Below are 21,075 nucleotides of genomic sequence, written 5' to 3' on the forward strand. Positions count from 1 at the left end.
TTGTTGAAGGCGGGCTCGCCCCAGACAGTAGTCAGCCACCTCCAGACTAGGGCCGACCTCCTGCACCGGCTGGGGTTCTCCATCAATGTGCCAAAGTCACACCTGTGTCCCTCTCAGAAGCTCCTCTTCATCGGAGCGGTTCTAGACTCGGCGCAGTTTCGGGTTTATCCTCCCGAACAGCGGGTTCGGGATATTCAGACTCTGATTCCGATCTTTTAGCCGTTATCCCGAGTCTGGGTCAGGTCGACGCTAGGGATTCTGGGGCTGATGGCCTCCTGCATCCTGCTGGTGCATCACAGCAGGTGGCGGGTGTGAGCTCTGCAGTGGGCCCTGAAGTTTCAGTGGGCGCAGCATCAGGGCAACTTGTCCGACCATGTCTTGATCTAGGAGGGCACTGCAAGACTGTTGCAGTAGTGGCTCACGGACCGCGATTGGGTCAGTGGCAGATCCCTCTCCCTACCCCAACCGGAGCACGTAGTTGTGACGGACGCGTCGCTCCAGGGCTAGGGAGGCCACATGGGGGAGTCGGAGATCAGAGGCCTCTGGTCTCCGGCGGAGTCCCGGCTCCATATCGACCTTTTGGAGCTGCGGGCGATTCGTCTAGCACTGAAGGCATTCCTCCCCTCTGTTCGGGGGAGTGAAGTGCAGGTATTCACGGACCACCGCCATGTGGTACTGCAACAAACAGGGCGGGGTGGGGTTGTGGACCCTATGCCAGGTGGCTCTGCGCCTCTGGCAGTGGCTGGAACATCAGGGCGTGACCCTGGTGGTTCAATACCTGGCAGGTTCCCTGAACGCCAGGGCGGACAAACTCAGCCGTCAGTGCATGATGGATCTCGAATGGCGTCTGAACTCGGACGTGGCACAAGCCCTCTTTCAGCTGTGGGGAGAGCCTTGGTTAGATCTATTCGCCACAGAAGAGAACGCGCAATGTCATCAGTTCTGCGCGTTGGAATTTCCAAGGCGGCACTCGCTCGGAGACGCTTTTCATCGCGAGTGGAGCTGCGGTCTGTTGTACGCCTTTCCGCCTATACCACTTTTTCCAGAGTGCTGAAGAAGATCAAACGCGACCGGGCCCAAGTTATCCTTGTGGCTCCGGACTGGGCATGAAGATACTGGTATCCCGAGCTACTCCGCATGTCTGTCAATCCCCCGATTCGTCTGCTTCTTCAGGAGGACCTTGTGTCGCAGCAGCAGGGGATGGTCCTCCACCCGAATCTCTCCAGTCTCCACTTACATGCGTGGAGATTGAGCTGCGGCAGTTGAGGCCATTTGACTTGCCTCCTGAAGTCTGTAATGTGATTCTGGCAGCCAGGTGTCCCTCCACAAAATTGGTATACGCCTGCAGGTGGAACAAATTTGTGGCATGGTGCACAGCAAAGGCTGTGGATCCCCTTTCTGCCCCTCTTTCAGAGGTTCTCCTCTTTCTTTTTACTCTTGCCCAGCAGGGCTCTTCTCTAGTCACGATCAAGGGCTACCTCTCTGCTATGTCCGCCTTCTTAAGGCTCCCTGATCAGCCCTCTTTGTTCAAGTCCCCAGTTGTAAATAGGTTTTTGAAGGGCATCACTCATATGTTTCCTCCTGTTCCTTTCGTGATGCCTCAGTGGGACTTGAACCTTGTTCTGACTTATCTGATGTGAGCTCCTTTCGAGCCACTTCATAACTGTCCTCTTCGTCTCCTAACTTTCAAGACTGCATTCCTGGTTGCCATCACCTCTGCCAGGAGGGTGAGTGAGCTCTAGGCTCTTTCCTCTAAACCTCCTTTCCTTTATGTCCATCCGGACAAAGTTGTGTTGCGGACGCGACCCTCTTTCCTGCCCAAGGTAGTCACAGCCTTCGACATCGGGCAGTCCATCACCTTGCCCACCTTCTTTCGGCCTCCGCATCCCTCGAAAGAGGAAGAGAGGCTCCACCTTCTGGACCCAAAACGTGCGCTCTCATTCTATTTGGATCGCACACGCCAGTTCCGGGTGGATGACCAACTCTTTGTTGGTTACGTGGGCGCTAAAAAAGGTTGGGCGGTGCACAAGCAGACCATCTCTCAGTGAGTCGTGTTATGCATTAAGGTATGCTACTCTTTGGCTAAAAAGGAACCTTCTGTTGGGCTGAGGGCCCATTCCACTCGGGCCACGGTGGCTACTACTGCCCTGGGTCGGGGAGTCCCCTTGCAGGACATCTGTCAGGCATCTACATGGCCTCGCTGCACACATTTGCAAGACACTACTGCCTGGACAGACAAGTCCGGAGAGATGGCTTTTTCCACGGTTCCGTTCTCCAGGACTTTCTGGTGTGATCATTGGTTCGCAGACCCACCACCGGGGTTGGTATTGCTGGAGTATCTATTCTAAGGTAAGGAATCTAATACTAACCTGTTTCTTTCTGATGCACAAGTTACTTACCTTCGTTAACGATATATCTGTAAGAAACAGTAGTTAGCATTAGATTCCTTACAGCCCCACCCATCCTCCCCGTTCTGCGAACCGATATCTAGGGTTAAGGTCATCCCCTTTCAGGGCCCTAGTTTCATGGCACCAGTGTTGGTTTTTATCATGGCTCTGCATTTCTGGCGCGGAAAAGCTATGTATAAGAACTGACGTCAGCACGCGAGGGCGGCGTCTAAGTACTCCGTCATCCCGGCGCCGACGACACACGGAGCCCCAACGACGCCTACCGACGCGCAAGGTTGCTGACTGCTACGCAAAATTTTCCGAATCCAGTCTGACGCTTGGGGATATTCTAAGGTAAGGAATCTAATACGAACTACTGTTTCTTACAGATATATCGTTACCGAAGGTAAGTAACTTGTGCATCAGTATACATAAATGCATTTTATATCAAGACAGTTATGTATTAATGGTACAACAAAATAGTTTCTGTCTGCGAAGTAGTTTATAATATAGGCAGATCTGTACCCTATCATCCCTCTCACTGCCATAAGTTTGCATCCGTGCTTGCTGTCTGACACAGAGTGCACATATTGGTATGTACAGGTGTTGAAGTTCTAACCCCTCAATCATGTTTGCTCTGTTTTGAGGCTTTTGCGCATAGGTTATTTGTGGGATGCTGTGCTCTACTGTCATTGCCTATGCTTTTTCCCTTGGATGGGTTTCATACACTGATTTATTTTGAATTCTTTTATCGGAAGGTCCTCGGAGCGCGACATCTCCCCAAAAACGGACGAGGCATTGTGTGCCCATTTGTAGAGATCGAGGTGTGTGGTGCCGATTACGACAACACCAAGCAGAAGACGGACTTTGTCGGTGAGAGCTAGGGCAGCAAATTGTTAATGGAAAGCTGTTCTGTTGCACTTTGTGAAGATGGATTGATTCTTGCGATAGTCAGCATTTTGTATGTTTGCATGTGAAAGAGAACTAGAGCGAAAGATTCAGCTACTGGCTTGCACTTTGCAGGATATGCACCTGCTGTAAAGCTTCCCTGGTGGCTAGTACTGGCCTTATCCAGGCGAAATCCAAAAATCTAAGACTGGCTGTTTTTTTATTTTGTGCACAAGACCGAGACGATGAATTTCTGTGAAAATACTTTTTACCTAATTTAATACCCACAGTTAGTATGTGTACAAAAACTAAGCAAAAAAAATCTTTATTTTCTAGTTCTAATTCCAGTGTCAAGATCAGCTTTATCAAAACCCGTAGTGATTACAGGTCAGGTAGTGATTGCAGTTCGGGTTTCTCCACAATGCTCCAATTTCACACCAGTGAATCCCTATTTTCACTGCCCTACCTGTTCACCACATGTTCTCCTCCATGATTCTCCACCCCACCACCTAACAAGTATCAAATCACTTAACTTTCACTTGCTACCGTGTTCTCCTCGTCTTCCTCCTCCCCCTCTGCTGTCTTCTTAAGATCTCTCCTGCTGCCCTTAGCTTTTGATGCCATGTGCTCCTTTGCTTTGTTTTTTTATTTGTTATCTTGTCTTTCTCCCTCAACATGTCCCATCCCCACTACCTTTAATAGTCAACCATGTTCTCTTACAATTTATGCATCTCCCTATCTCTTCATTTGATAGCATGACCCATACTCTCGATCTTCACCTCACACACCCCAAACCCCAACTGACTTCTCCTTTGGCACAATGCCTACTATATGCATTCATTCTCCCCCGCCTATTATTTGTTACCATGTCTTTTGCTGTCTGTGGCCCTTCAGTACTCCCTCAGTTGCATTTCCATCCGCACTGCATTAGCTGAGCCTCTTCCACTTACTGCATCTCTTGCAACATTGCCCGTTCATGGCACTACGCATGTGCATCTTCATTCAGTCAAACTCCATTTGTATAGCGCAAAGCTGCTTCAGAAGAAGCACCTCCCTACCAGCATCCCCCTCATTGGCTATGTTGCTGCCCCTGAGTTCCTCTACCCAACTCAAAGTTTCAAATCTTCACTATGTAGGAGCTTAGTCCATCTCAAGGTTGCAGATAGACTAAATTGAGTACATTTCACCTCTGTAGCCCTTTTAGCCATAGTCGAAAAAAGGTATTGCACTTTGCATTTCAGGCATGTGTGTTCACAGACTGGGATGGCTGTTGTTGCTATAGAGGGTGTATCTTTTTCTAAAGCTGGAAACAGGAAAGCCAATATCACAAGAAATGCAGAAAGTGCTTTTCCGCCATGAATGGTCCTGTTAGTCCAGCATGACTGACGCTAACCTAAGAGGTTTAGGTGAAAAAGTAGGCACTCCATACCCTCTGCTATGTGACATATGGGAATGGCAGGATTATACTGTGCTCCAAATTAGAAAATGTTTAACTTCATTCGGTGAGCTAGAAAAAAATGACCCACCCACAAACGTTGAGTAACAGCCTTTTTGAAAAGCAAATGTTGTTGGATAGGTGTTTAAGGCTGTCTGCTCATTTACTATGAAATATAGTTTTATAGGGAGGGACTTTTCGTGTGTATTCAGTATTCAGTCTCCCACTTACTCTCAAACTTCCCCTAACTCTGGGCTCCCCTCTCTTTCCCAGGACATAGCTTGCCACTTTACACTGTCAATCCCATTTCCCTGACTTTGAAAACTGTGAGCATTGTGCTTGAGTCACCTTCTCACCCTCCTCCGCACTATGTTGGAGTGTTTTCAACTTCTTTCAGTCGTTACCACCAATTCACCTTAGGGATGGCAAGTTGGCTGTGTGCACTATCCTCAAATGTCACTAAATTGCTCACAAAATGTACACACATTCAACTAGCAACCGTATGGCCCCTCTTGTATCCATGGCCAGAACCTGGAGGAGCTTTCAAAAGGTCCCTACACTTGCCTAAACTCCATACTGTCCTTACAATCCCGACTCCTATGCTTGCCTCAGACCCCACACTCTCTATGAACCCTTGTGCTCTTAAAGACCATATGGCCCTGAGAGCATGGAGGGAAGGCGGACAGAGCATGGAGAGAAAGCGGACAGAGCATGGAGAGAACAGTTGGTTATGTCTAAATCTGTGCCTCTTACTGTCCCTTGCGCCTCTCTATTCCAACCACCCACTGAAGGTCACGCTCTCCTTCGCTTTTTGCACTCAGGGGTGGGGCACTTGTACCGCCCGACACCCAAGACACCTAGATTTATTTCCAGGGCAAGAAGTTTTAATGTCTTGTCTGAGGGGCAAGTAGACATGTAATTACTTTAAGTAGGGACAGAATTGCTACACTCTCCTGCTTACAGCCAATCACAACATCAGAGGCAGATGTCTTTTACTTGTGAAATGTGTGACGGCCTATGATTCGCCAGAAGAATATGACTACAGTCACTATTTTGATTGGCTGCAGAAACCCTGAGCTCACCCCGATGTAAAATGTTGTGTTCGATTGGTGAATGCAGACCGAGGGTGGGTACAAGGTTGCTGATTGCTTCTGAAAGGGAGATTTCATCAGGTCGTGACGAACGCCATGGAGTCCGACAGTACAGTTCCTATTAGGACACTAAAGTAAGAGGGCAGGCGAGTTGGGAAATTCAGGTCCCATTATTTCTGCCCCTCTGCTCCCTGCTCTCACTTCATTGCTTCCCTTTCAGTTCCATGGGACTCTCCCATGAGCATTTATATGGGCCTCTCCTCTGGTGCTTCCTCCCTTGGACCTCCTAGAATAATCATACTTGCCTGTCGGGCCTGTCTGTGGCTTGTGATTCCCCTGGGCATCGTAGATTCAACTCAAGTCTGCTGCTCCTATGGACTGTTAACATGACCCTTTAGTTTCCCTAGGCCGGACATCTAAGTTAATGTCTATTGCGAGCGCCCCCCCAGTGCTTCCCTTGCTGTGCATTCTGGTACATTAATCAACATAAAATCGGCTGCTTTGTGTCAACAATTTATTTTGTAGTACTTCTCCTTTCACCAGCATTAGTGAACAATAGGATAGCTACAGAATACAAAAGAAATGCCAGAGTGCACTTTTTGCAGGTTTTCCAGCAGTTTTCTGATATTTCTCATAAATACCTTCTATTTAATACTTCGATGGGCTTTGTATGTGTTTAAATGCAGTGCCAAGCATTTCTTTATGGAGGCTTCAAAACTCAAGACAGGGTGCTCATCACTTTGAGAGAGCAATTCAGCTCCTTTTCAGATATCTGCTACATAGCAATTGTTTCTTATTACAGGATAGTCTCCCCACTGGGACCTAATCTGGGTAACTTTAGGTCTGTGTGATCATGATTTTAATACTGTTTAAAACAAAGTGGTATTATGCTCCTAATTAATAAAACACTTAATATGTATATGTCCAGTTGTTTGGGATAGGGTTAGCCTTTATCCAAGTGTAAACCGTTTTGTGAACATTTGCCCAAGATCACACACTGTAGTTAATTGGAGCGGTGTTAGAAGTCTGGTGCTCTCCTTTAACAGCTGCTAATCTAGCAAACAGATTGCATCTTCACTAGCATGATGCATTCCATGCCAATACCAGGCAAACATCTGGAATGTTTACCTCAGGTATACTACAAATGGAGAACATTAAAAAGGCTTGACAATCTTTTAACGCAGGGCTTAAAATGGACTTCTTAACAGTGGTCCCTGAGAACTTGAGGAAGTGTGTGGAGTCTGAAGGTGGCCTGTTCCTCTTCTGGCCTGACTATGATACATTAAAGAGTCTCAGGTGTCCCCTCACATCAGAGAGGCTTAGAAGTGTTTTGCTTTCAAACTTGAAACACCTCCCTGTGTCTCACACTTAGATTTGGCTTCTTGGCCAACTACCTCTAATGTGCTCACTCAGCTACGCATTGCAATGGTGGTAACATTTAAAGAAGACCACAAATCGCAAGAGTTAACCCCAACACAGGGAGCACTGAAGTTATTCTTCCGTTCAAAACATACTGTATGCAAAGCACGGAAATAAAAGCAGAAGGTGTTGTTGGAGACTAAATATAGAAACAACCAACATTAGAGTGCTTGGAGTAGAGGCACTATGTAGGATAGTAGCCAGTAAACAAAATGAATGCTTTTATATAGAGTGTTTTACAACGACTATAAACTCAGGTCTGAAACCAAAAAAGCACCAAAATTAGTCCATGCCTTCCCTAATGAACCCACACATTTAGCCACACCTGATACCCATATCCTTTCTTGCTCCACAGCAAACTGCTAAACCATCTCTAGCCATGTCCAAACTTTTCTGTTTCGTGCACTCAATGAAATCCTTACCTTGCTAACAGTGTAACCTCTCTCCCAAGCCTTCAGGACCCCAACTCACATCTCTTCTTTCTCCTGTCTGAAGCCCAGTGCTATATTTTTTGTTCAGTCTAGCGCCCATGTCATCTAAATCTATAGTTAAATTCCCATCAGTCCTCCCAGCCTCCCCCGCAATCCCCCCCCCCCCCAATCCACCAAAAAAGGTAACACTAGCTTACTGTGGAACCCATCAGTAATAATGGGTTAGTTGTGTAAACGATCAGCCATCACAGTCTCTTTGTGCAATCCATCCCCAGATCCCATTGAAAACCCTTCCCTTCACTAATTTTACTGTGAATGTCTCCAAGTGGCTTTGGCTCTTTCATATATTTGAAGACAAAAGACTGCCATGTGCGTGTGTGGGTCAGGTCATGGTGGGATCATGTGTTGTAATGAAACAATAGACATTCACTTGCATTTACCCTCCCTAGATTAGGGCTCAGGCTTTGATGAATTTCTGAAGTCTTGTTGAACTTGATCTTTAGATGCTGTCCACAAGCTTCCACTTCTGTTTGAAATGCACTTGACCCAGACGAATGATGCTTTCAGTCTTTTAGATGTTGGTAACTGATGCCACCTCATGCTAAACGGAGGACAAAGGTGTGCGTGTCTGTGGAGATTACTTTCCCTTCCCTCAGAGCTACTTTCCTGTGTAATTTCTCTTCTTGTATGTGCCCTAACATTCCCACTCTTCCCTGTCTCCACCTCTCTCCATAATATCTCCCTAGGACTCAACCTACAACTTTCTTATAGCTGCCCATGGTATGTTCCCCTATAGCGTAAAGTGCCACACTTCCACCAAGTAACCTCATCTCCTGTCTCATGTCATGACCTACTGGGGAAAAAGGCCAAAGCATGATTGCACAGCTCAATGTAAAACCAATAAACAAGCCCCCGTGTATGGTTTTTTCTCCTACACCTACCCTACACCCAGGCCAGTAACATGCCCCAGCATCGCGTAAATAGCTCTCCAGTCGAGGATTATTTTGTGCATATTAAGGAGCTTGATTGTGGGTTTTTTTTCATCAGACTGTTTGTGATTTTTTTGCTTGGAGATTTCCACTGGCAGCCACCTTCTGCGTGCATTATTGGACTTCTGTTTAAACCATAGTGTACATGATTTAAGAAATGCCTGTCTTGAGGATTCATTTCTTAACAACTTACTGGTAAGCAAGCAATATTTGGAGTAAACTATACTCTAGACCATAATAGGTAAAACTCTGTTGTTCTGATGGAGAGGCAGCTTTGGTTTCTGTCTAAAAATGAAGGTTCAGGACACACTCTGGGCAGTGATGTGCATTTTCTTACAAAGTAGATAGCCCTCACTAGAGTAAGACTATTGTGGCAAATGCTGGTCACTCAAGATGGAATCATTGTGTTAAATTTGCTGCAGACGTCTAATTCTGTCACAACACTGTGGTAAGTATTAGTGGTTAAATCTCACGGCTCCAACCACAACCGTTTAGAAGGCATGGAATTTTTTTCCCGATATCATGTTCATACTGATAACGCAGGATTCATTCAGCGGTGCATCATAAGCCTATAAACACTTTTTCCCAGATAGAATTCCTTACAGTTTGTACCAAGGAACATCAAAAGCCTGCTGGGAACTGACAAGATTCATAAGAGGAGTTGAACTTCCTTGGCCCTGATTCCAGCCAGTTACATGAGTTTAGCCATTTCAAATTTGAGCACTGCTACACCACCTGTTCTTGTGTCAGTTTTGCTTAGCTAGCACAGGCAAGGAACACGGATCAGGAATCTACTCAAGGTCTCCCAGTGAGCACTCTCCTTTGGGAAGTTTTAAAGCCTTTTTTGTGCCTCTTTAAAATAAAATAAAAGAAAAATTAGGTATTTTCTGTTGACGATCTTATACCCTTGTCATCAAGTATCATTGTAAATCTGCTTGGGACTGCTAGTAAGACTGAGATACTTAGTCATAAACCTACCTCCCCCACCGCTTGCCCACCGGTGAGCCCGGGCTGGTGTATACCAATGAGTTTTCTTTATGGCCATTATGTGTTGCAATGTCACAGCCATTCAAGTGAGAATCCTGCACCCTTTGTGAGATGATTATTTGCTGTAAGTTGAAATTAAATCTGTACAACTGCCTCTTAAGAAAGGAGCCCTCACACTCCTGCTCCTCCCTGATGAGTTAGAAAAACTATCCCTCACATTGCCGGAGAAAAAAAGATACACTGAAACATTTGTGTTAATTTCTGACATATTGCTGGATCACAGTTGTTTTGTAAATACCAGCTTGTGCCTGAAATGCGTGTTCCTGTATTTTATTTCTTTGCAATACCTTTTGCAGATGGTATACTATGCAAATATATAATACTAATTTTCCAGTACAGTAGACACCATGTCGTTTTATAAAACTGTTTTCTCTCAAACTAAGGCTTTACTGTGTAAAGTCAATAGTGCCATAGACCGCACTACACTTAACTGGTAAATATTTTTGGAAGCCCATCTAATTGATTTATGCAGGATGAAGGGCAAGTTGATTTGTTTGCAGACTAGTAGATTTCTGTAACTTGTTTCTTGGACAAGGGGGGGGCGCTAGAGGGCGCACTGCGGGATGGCTGGCTAGTCAGGCAGCTCCGCCGGACGGTTCCGTTTATCCGCAATAATAACGTGAACAAGGTCACGGAACCCGCTGCTAAAAGGTACCATCGGACGGCGGAAGATGAGCGGCGCATCCTGATACCCTTTTCGTAGCTCTGTGAGCGGGTGCGGCAGAGAAATCCGAGAACCAAGCTCCGCCATGGTCCGCGACCTATGCGAGTGGGATGGCGGCTGCCTGTAAGCGGTTGGGACAGTGACAGTGACACGCGTCACAGAGCCCCGAAGCAGCCTAATCACGGACCCGTGAGTACTCCTTACAATACACCACGATGCTGGCGAAGGCTGTCGGACTAACTAACGCACTTATGGCATAAACACAATCTGGGCTCATAACGGCGACTGATCACCAGACCCCTCCCGCTTCATGGGGGAATTATCGAGTCCGGGACTGTCTGCAACATCGCTGGGCTGCCTGTATGCGCCGCTGCGAGAGTAATCACGGCCGTAGCTGCCGTTCAGCAGCGACTCAGCAATAAAGTGCTCATTGCAGGACATCATTGTGGCTAAAGGCGCGAAACATATTCCCCGAAATGGCGGTGCCCGCTCAGAGATAACACACCGCTGACACCGGATCATCTTCTGAAACGTTGGTTTGTGTCTGCAGCAACCATGCACACACATTGATAGACTTTTGGAAGTGATCTACACCACGTTTTGGAATGTCGATCGTGCCGGTCGCGCATGTGCAGCGCCCGTGTTAAACACGTTGATGTGCCCAAATTAACGCTTTATATGTCACACCACGCAATATAGCACTCGGTTGCTAACCTGACAACGGAGCAGCTCCTGTGTCTGTCCCCGCTGTGAATAGGCGGCGGCTACCTGATTAGTGCACCAGATATATGTAACACGGAGACGGCTCCCTCCAATATTTTGCTCCTTTTACTTTAAGTGACATTAACCACGAGCAAATACAGTGGCAGGCTTTCCAAACCGCTGCTGAGGGTGAACAGGAGCTCTTTCAATACTGCTGGAGGATACTGTCATACCATTCAGTGCTGTGTTGTACCGCTCTCTCCATGTCTGTGACTGCTCTTTAATGTGATACACACAACAGTCCACCAGGGCAGAGACCTCCAACTTCAATGTCACTGCCTGTCGTTTTCACGTGGCACTAATGGCAGTGTGAATGCCCTCATTGCCTTCTTCATCTGCACTGTTCGACCGTCTCATTGGCGCCAAAACGCGTAACTGCTGATCTCACCTCTACACGCTGTCAGGGCACCGGTGCACAGCGTGCCTGCTCTATGAGCCTCTACTAGCTGCATAACCCATCATCACAAGATACAAAGGTGCAGATACCCCGCAGGATGGGGAAACCGGACAAGCAACAACCAAAGCTCAACTTTGAACAACGCCGGACTGTGAGAGGGTCCCATCCCCAATCAGACACAGAGACTGACTCGGAGCGCACAGCGCCTAACAGTATGGAGGTGATGTTGAAAGCAATTCAAGACAGCCTGCAGGATATGCATGGTAAAATGGACCATCTAACGACGCGATTGGATAACATGGCGGCCAAGGTAGATCGACATGGAGAACGGCTGGATGAAGCAGAGACAAGATTGTCTGCAGTGGAAGATGAATCGCGTGCAAGCACCTCTAAATGCACGGGATTTGAGAAGATCCTGGAAGTTATTAAATCCAAGTCTGAGGATTTGGAAGCGAGGTCACGTCGCAATAACATACGTGTAGCGGGTGTACCAGAATCAACAAACATTGGTAATATGGAAGCTTATGTGGAGGAAATGTGCCTATCCCTGTTTGGCAAAGACAAACTGTCCCAAGTCTTCATCGTAGAAAGGGCACACAGGACACTTGCACCACGACCACCTCCTGGTACACCACCAAGACCCATAGTGGCCCGCATACTAAACTACCGGGATAGAGATGCAATACTACGTATGGCCCGGGAGAAAAAAGATCTTCAATATCAATCCAACAAACTTGCTTTCTATCCCGACTATACGCAAGCAGTCCAACAGGCAAGAAGAGAATTTAACGGAGCGAAGTTGAAATTGCGTGAACTCCAGGTGGACTACGCCATGCTCTACCCGGCTCGGCTGAAAATCAACTGGGAAGGCAAATCCACGCTGCTCACCTCACCCAAAGCAGCAAACGAGTTCATAAAGAAAATCGCGAGCCACCGGAAAAGTGATCAACGTCAACAGCAGGATCAAGAGGAAGGCTGACCACAGGGAGAGGATACAACGCACCGACTAGTCACTTTGCCGGACTATGCGCAGCTATACATTGGGGATGCTACCAGTCCCTAACTGGTGCGTAAACTGTGTTTAAATATGGCATCAGCGGGTAAGGATTGTTTGCACTGCACCATTAACTGCTACTGAAGGTCCTGCACCACACAACAGGTATGTATAAGTGTGCAAACTATCTGGCATGTATGACATACCAAGGTTGAAAAACAGAGCAGGACACGTTCGTGCAGACAGCTCTTTACTAAACACTGAACTAAGCTGTCCATTGACATCATTTGTGGCTGATGCACCCTTTGATGCACACGTGCATAATCTGACCCAATGTTACTCATCTGCACAGCGAGGCAATCTCTGTACCTACAGACTTTTCTGGTATAGACAGTGTTGCTGTAACAGATACTAACTATTGTTGATGCACAAAGGTGCAGAACACTAATGGTCCCCCACTCCTAATACGGTATGATGAGTCGCACAGCTGTACCATATCATTATTCGGTCGCAGGGCCCAGGTAGAACTGTTATCAATGTCACAGCTTCATACGCTCTGTTTTTCTTGTTCCTACGCAACCATAACGAGTTATATAGCGTATGATCTCTGTGGTAACCCGTATATATTGCAAGCTTCATATAGTTACGCTGGACATGTAAGAAGACACATGCATGCTATGATGTGACTATGGTTAGGTTCCTTTTTGCATTTTAGAGTGGCTGTGTGGGACTGTTGCTACACCTCTATTAGCCTTGGGCATTTGTGTGGATATTATGCACTGTTATAGTATTCATGGCGGTGTGACCTATGACCTTGTACATTTAAGTAACCGTCCACGTTCGTTATCTCGGACGGGGATGTGCAGTCCTGGCGGGCCCCCACATGGGTGACCCCCACCACAGTTTGCATATTGATGGGATGTTCATTGAGGGTATGGCCTCAGCAGATTTGGGCTGCTGTTGTGGGGCGGGGGGAGGGTGGTGGGGCTGTTCTTGTTATTTATGGATCGGACCGCTTGAGATGCATTGCCTGTAACCGGTTGTACCACATTTATCACTGTGACTACGGTAACCACTTGCATTACACTCCTAAGCTACTAAACTTCCCCTCAGGCGGGACACAGAGAGCGTATGAATTTATATATGACCCCTATTATGGTTAATCCCGCATTTCAATCCAAAGTCCTAAACGTCCTCTCATGGAACATCAGAGGCTACGCCAATCCCAAGAAAATCCGTCGTATATTTGCCTGCCTGAACAGATGGAACGTAGACATAGTTATGTTTCAGGAAACGCACGAACCTCCACACACACATGCCCAAGTGGGGCGCAGATGGGCTGAGTCTATGCACTGTTCGAGATATTCATCTTATGCTAGGGGTGTGTCTATTATGGTTAAAAAAGGCACGAACTTTAAAGTGAGCACGACAAAAATAGATGACGGTGGGAGATATGTCATAGTTCAGGGTGACATACGTGGTAAGCACATAACACTAGTTAACACCTACGGACCGAACACGGACACCCCGGAATTCTTCCGAGAAATCTGGCGCCACCTACACACGGCTACCGATCAGACAATACTGTGGGGCGGAGATTTCAACATTGCTCTGGACGACGCCCTTGATAGATCAGAAGGCACAATGGAACATCACACGCGTGCTAGAACTGAGCTGCTAGACATCATGCGAGATCTATCCTTACAGGATATCTGGAGGGTGAGAAACCCTGAGACTACTGAGGCGACACACACATCGATAGCCCATGCTAGCTGGTCGAGGATAGATTACTGGTTGGGGACGGCTGACATTTCACTGTGGACACACGCAGTCGATCACATGCCCAAGACACTATCTGACCACAACCCTGTCAAACTGTCATTTACCATCCCTAATTTCGTGCCACCGCCATACAGTTGGCGTTTCAATTCCACTGCACTTACAGACCCACTATATGTTGATACCATTGGTAAGGCTATCAAAGAGTACTTCAACCATAATGCAGACACCACGGAAGACGCAGGGCTTCTATGGGAAGCCTTTAAGGCGACCATACGGGGAGTTTGTATAAGTACAACCGCCGGTATACTGAAAGACATCAGAGCACAGATCGCAAGATGTGAATCTACACTCCGTGCTCTAGAACGACAATACGAACAAACCCCGACACAAAGCATACTAAGCGACATCAGAACTACACTCACTGAACACCAAGACTTCGCTGCTGACGAAATTAAATATCTAAACAAGCGTCCTGTGGCCAGAGCATACGGGGAGGGTGGCAGACCAGGAAGTGCCCTAGCTACCAAAATAAGCACAGGGCACAAACAACACATCATCACAAAGGTTGTTGGTGAAGACGGGCAAACTCACACCGACCAGGAAGGCATACTCCGGAGCTTTGTACACACTTATCAGGACCTATATACCTCACGACCCACTGCCACACAACACGAAACACTACAGTACCTTGATGATATTGCTATTGGCTGGCTGTCAGATAATCAGAGACAATACTTGGCCCACCCACTGACAAAAGAAGAGATTGCTGAAGTCATAGCATCCTTACCGAATGGGAAGGCACCGGGGCCCGACGGATTCACTTGTGAATTCTATAAGACCTTCAGCGAATTACTGTCCCCATACCTAGTAGACATGTTTGGAGAAGCACTAGAAGCCCAGATCCTCCCAGCAACGTTACGTGAGGCTGTGATAATAGCATTATTGAAGCCAGGTAAAGATCCAGAGGCCTGCGCTTCCTATCGCCCTCTGTCGCTCTTAAATGTCGATTCCAAAATACTAGCTAAAGTCCTTGCCACCCGATTGCAACCGCTTATGGCCTCACTAGTTCTTCCAGACCAATCGGGATTCATCCCCTCCAGAAACACCACGCACAACACCAGAACATTATTTGCCACCGCACATTATCTTACACCATCCACCAAGGCAGCAGCGATCATGCTGGACGCTGCTAAAGCGTTCGACTCAATCGAATGGTCATACCTTATAACGATACTGCATAGAATGGGTTTTCCACAGCTTTTCGTTCAATGGGTACAACTACTCTACACCAAACCAGTGGCTAGAATTAAGATCAATGGTTACGTGTCAGAGACCATTGCCATAGAGAGAGGGACTAGACAGGGTTGCCCCCTGTCCCCTCTTCTATTTGCACTGGCCCTGGAACCTCTAGCCTGCATAGTTCGACAGAAACATCACCACCTAGCACTCCAATTTCCGAACCGGCCTCTGCATATATCCTTATATGCGGATGACATGTTATTATACGTCAGGGACCCAGCTGTCAATCTGGACCCGCTCCTAAGAGTATACATCCGTTTCGGTGGATACTCAGGGCTGCAAATCAATTGGGATAAATCCTCCATATTCCCACTGACTGACTCCACCCAACGACATATGATGGAATACCCACTAGAGTGGCAGACGGACCCTGTCCGATATCTAGGCATTTGGTTCCACCGAGACCCAGAGGTGGTTATTAGAACCAATTATGGTAGGGCGATTGACGCGCTTGAAGATAAAATCGCAAGATGGATCCAACTCCCGCTATCATTGGCCGATAGGATGGCGATTGTGAAAATGGTAGTGCTCCCTAAATTACTTTACCTTTTCAACAACATCCCGATACGACCACCGAGAGTGGTTTTCAACCGCATCACGTCCATGATATTGACGCTCATTTGGGCAGGTAAAAAAGCACGCATAAAACTAGACACATTAACTCTACCAGTTCACAAGGGGGGTTGGGGTGTGCCAGATTTTTGGTTGTACTATCTGTGCGCACAGGCCCAATTTGCCACACATTGGTATCACACGACACCATACTTGACTCATGTAGCAGTGGAGGAGGGAGACGCGGCCCCTACCCCACTGGACGCTATAATAACGCATAACAGACCCCCACTCCATAACAAGGATATTAACACGATAGACACTACCAATGCTGCCTGGAAAACTCTAGGCCATATGATGCGCAAACTCCCACTCTACGCTCCGGCACTGCCACTACATCATCACCCAAATCTATCTGTCACAAGCGAAGAAGTGGGCATGGGCTTATTAAAGCAGGTGGGCTTATGCACAATGGGTGACGTCTATAAGGACGGGGTCTTTCTAAATGATCAGGATTTAGCCTTTATTCAAAATCAGACATCACTCTTCCGCTTTACATTTTATAGACTTAAACAAGCACTGAAACAACATTTTCCGACCTTCCCGAACGAACCCCAAACGATGGACACCCTACAAATGTTGATAACATCTAAGAATACCTCACATCTGGTCTCGCGACTGTACACGCAAGCACAGACGGAATTAGATCATAGGGCTACTAGGGCACTGGGGAAATGGAATGCACTGTTAGACACCCCACTTACAGATAAAGAATGGGAGGCTACATGCACACTCACGAAAATGTTAACGCCGAATGGCAACCTACGTATAATCCACTTCAAATATCTCCACCAGGTCTATTACACTCCGGCCCAACTATACAGATACGGATTACGCGAAGAAGCACGATGTAAAAGATGTGGTTACGACCAAGCAGACTTTATACACCTGGCTTGGAACTGTGTAGCGATACAAGCTTATTGGACAGCAGTGACCGGAAAACTAACCGACATGGTGGGAGTGCCGATCGCATGCACGGTAACCAGTTGTTTATTGGGCCTGCTGCATAACGTGAAGGCGGCGCGCCGTAAATTCTGTGTCATAGCACTATTACTAGCCAAACGCAGACTATCAATGTGTTGGGATAGCTCACACACACCCCAAGTCAAATTATGGATGCAAGATATGGCGTATTGCCAAGATACTCTAAGAACATACGAGGAATCTCTACCACTGAGATCTAGACCTAGAGACTACTGGTCATACTTCACAGCGTATTTAAACACACAACTAGAGGAATGAGGGGCACATAACGTCACTGATATTACCTGGTGGCAAGCATGTGTATTACTGTATAGTGGTTTCCCATATATCGAGTCAATAGACGTGTGGAGCTGGTGTTGGAATGCGGTAGTGGACTGATCAAGTTAAGTTAAGACATTGGTTTGTTAAATAAAATTAGACAAAAACTGAGACCAACTGATTTTGTAAACGCGGCCGGCCCACAGTGGTTGTAGGCGACTTGCTGTGTACGTTAACGTATGTTATGCATGCAATCTGCTCACGGTAATTTGCTTCATTAACATGCCGCCGGCCTTCTCTTATAAGGTTGTAGGCGCTACACTGTGTAACTTGTGTGCATACAAACAATAAAGGTCTTGGAACAAAAAAAAAAAAAAAAAAAAAAAAACTTGTTTCTTGGACAACAAAATTTTAAAAATAATTCCACATCCCTGTGCACTGGCTCGCAGTTCTGCGTGCCTGCATGCTTGTGATTTTTATTGGGCTTCATAGAGTTGCATCTTGATCTGACCGGGAGGGACAGTTGTGAAGTGGGCTAATAGTTAGCCATGGGGCCTAAGTTGTTAGGGCATGTCCTTCCAGTTTGATCTGTGCCTGTTCTCTGATGAACCTGCAAGGTTGTGATGGGGTGGTAGAACTCAGCGTTTTGGGTGTTGGTTATGGGGGAGGTCCAGGAAAGGTGGCTGGGCTTTCCCCCAGCAGTCAGTAAAATGTAGCCACACCAGGCTAAGTAGAGGTATTGTGACCAAATGTTGGTATCAAGCTCATTGTGCCTAGGACTCAAGCATCCCTCATTGATGAAGTAGCCCAAGGCTGAAACCAGTCTGGAGTGGCTTGTGTTCCTGTTCAGAATGGACGTGTCTAAGCATTTTGAGCTAAGCCATCCTTTTGTGATGTGGCTATGGCTTTGGATCCTTATCTTCTGTGGAACACATGTATTAAAAAGGTGGAATAGAATGTCCCAGAGTAATTACCACTGGCTAAGATTAACACAAGCAAACCATCCATCACTTGCAGTCTAAAGATTAATTGACTCTCAGTAATGTTTCCATTGAGGGTTAGACATGAGATCCATGTTGGAGGCGAGTGGATGATTGTAGAACAGTGATTAATTTAGCTCAGTGTTGTGAATGATGGCAAGAGAAAATACGTAAGCATTTTATGTATTAATGGGTTCCATTAGGGAGCTGGGTATGGTAAGAGTAAAAAAGAGAACCTCTGTATTTTTTGTTTTTCAAATAAGTTCGGGTGATGCCATGAAGAGATCGGTGAGGGGGCAGGAAATACCAAGTTAAAGGCATGTGTGGCTTTGCATACTCCTGCATCTAGTATTGGGTCAGGATGTGTGAAAGTTGTTTTAGTATCATGAGATAGAGTGAATCCTCTTGGTGATAATGCACATGGGCATAGGTTCCATTGTTAGATTGTGAGTGCCTGTGTGCCGGGTCAAGACCATTAAGGTGCTTTTTTCAGGTAGTGCTCCGCCCCACCCTCGTCGGTATTGTTGTTGACTGCATACTCAGTCTTGTGTATCGAAGTATAGAAAACCTTTTCTGTCTTCGAATTGACACACTTTACCCATGGCCCAAAAGGGTGTTGCCCTTCGGGGCCTACACTTCGATCTCCTCAAGGTTCTTCAGAGAATGCCCTTCTGTTGATGGAACAGACACCTTTCCATTTCTGCCCGAGCTGCCACGCCAATACCCTCAGACTGATCTCCATCAGGTCTGTACCCTGTGTTTGTCATCCAAACACAGGGAGGAGGATTCGGAGGCCTTTAGCTCTTTCCGATCGAATAAGACTCTTCCAGACCATCAGGCATGTCGAAGTAATGCAGCGGAGGGATGTTGAAGACAATCCCAACATCTTTGGTCATCAAAATGTCAAGAAGAGGGGGGAAGAACGCTGAGAACTTTGTGGCGGAGGAAGAGGCATTCTCCATTGATGAGAGCTCCTAACCCTGAGCTTGATTTCGTCTTGGAGATGCTGGAAGTTTATCCAACTGAACAAACCATGAGTATGGAAGCCCCTGCCCCTCAGCCTAAAAGACATTCGATTCCTACCGAACACTAGGCTCCCGGTACACCACTGCCTTCAGGGCATGATCGGTTCAGAAAGGCTGATTTGGATGCACTGCCCTTGGGCTTGGTGCCAAAACACCAGCCGCAGACATCGACCACCTTGGTGCTAAGCCGACCAGCTCCATCTGCAGCACTGACCCCTTCAGCACCAAAACAAAAATCTTGGCTCTGAAACGTTCTGAACTTTCTCTGAAATCCCATGGAGCCTATTCTCCATAAATTGCAGGAGAAACTGGATCCAAGCCAAAGCAAATCTATATCCAGGCTCATACTGGGCGTATTCTTGCCAAACCTTTGGTTTCTGCTTCACCACCATCAAACCGGCAACTCTGTTTCAGAGAAATTATTGATCTACTGGTGCCGGCCAAGAGGAAGAAGTTGGACAAAGCCACCAGTCCTTTACCACCTTCTCCACCAACACAACCCCTACCCCCTCCCTCCACCACACGCACCCTCTTTACCTCACTCTCAGGAAGATCCCTTGGACATCACACCTCAAGGGCCCCAACACTCTTTCACTGGTGGGCATAGGGCAGGGAATGACACATTGGGTACAATACCACTGCCTGTGATATTGACTCTCCTGAGGACACTCACTGATCCTGACTTATGTCCTGCTCGGTCATCTCTTCCTGATTATTCCTCCTCATACCAGGAGCTCATTGTTAGAGCTACTGCATATAATGGGGACCAGTTACACAAGGAACCTCTTTATGAGGAGTTCCTTTTTAATACACTCCCTACTACACATAGAGCAACCCAGTACCTCCCTATGCCTAAAGGTATGCTACGTCATACAGAGGATATTTTTAAAGCACCTAAGAGAGCTTGAATCATCGCTCCTAGGGTGGCTAAAACATATACATCCTCTCCTTCTTACACCATCTACATCAGGGGACAGATTCCTTCTGACTCGCTTGTTGTTACCATCTGAAAGAGACACGTTAGTGATAGGTTCCTTACCTTAGAATATCCCCAGGCGTCAGACTGGATCCGAAAATTTTTGTGTAGCAATACCCCTGCGCGTTGGTAGGCGTCGTCTGCGGCTCCGCGTCCGTCGTCGGCGTAGTTAGCGCCGGAATCACGTTGTCTGAGTACTTAGACGCCGCCCATGCGCGCTGACGTCAGTTCTTCTTTTTTCCGCGCCAGCTAGGGCAGATCCGGAGAAGCTCTACCCCTACTCATTTTTTGACTAAACTTTTGATCTTTTTGATCATTCTTTTTCTTAGAGTCTTCGACTCTATCGGTGCCGGTAGGGATGCCCGGGTTCAAGCCCTGCTCAAAGTGCGACCGACTGATGTCGGTCACGGACCCCCATCGCCGGTGCCTGAAGTGCCTAGGCCTCGATCACGACAACCGCACCTGCTCCGACTGCCGGGCACTGACATCGAAGGCTAGGCGGGATCGGTCCCGCAAGCGGCTCAAGCTCCGGCAGTCGGCCCCGCGCCACTCCCGGTCCCACGGGAGGTCGAGGGACAGGTCGCGAGGTCTGAGTCATCGCAGCTCCGGGAGTGGACACCGGTCATCAGGCTCCAAGTCCTCAGGTAAGAGGCAT

At 47.2% G+C, this 21,075-nt stretch overlaps 1 protein-coding gene across 2 annotated transcripts in view; it reads left to right on the plus strand.

Moving 5' to 3' along the window:
* Positions 1–21,075, plus strand: part of PLCG1 (phospholipase C gamma 1) — a 578,648-nt gene that overhangs the window by 458,132 nt on the left and 99,441 nt on the right. For both annotated transcript variants that reach the window (XM_086932272.1, XM_086932273.1), the window contains exon 28: positions 3,146–3,260. In XM_086932272.1, the coding sequence (XP_086788398.1) occupies positions 3,146–3,260 (115 nt within the window). The remainder of the gene's footprint in view (positions 1–3,145; positions 3,261–21,075) is intronic.

This window comes from Lissotriton vulgaris, chromosome 7, assembly GCF_964263255.1.
Source record: "Lissotriton vulgaris chromosome 7, aLisVul1.2, whole genome shotgun sequence".
In the NCBI taxonomy this organism is placed as follows: Eukaryota; Metazoa; Chordata; class Amphibia; order Caudata; family Salamandridae; genus Lissotriton; species Lissotriton vulgaris.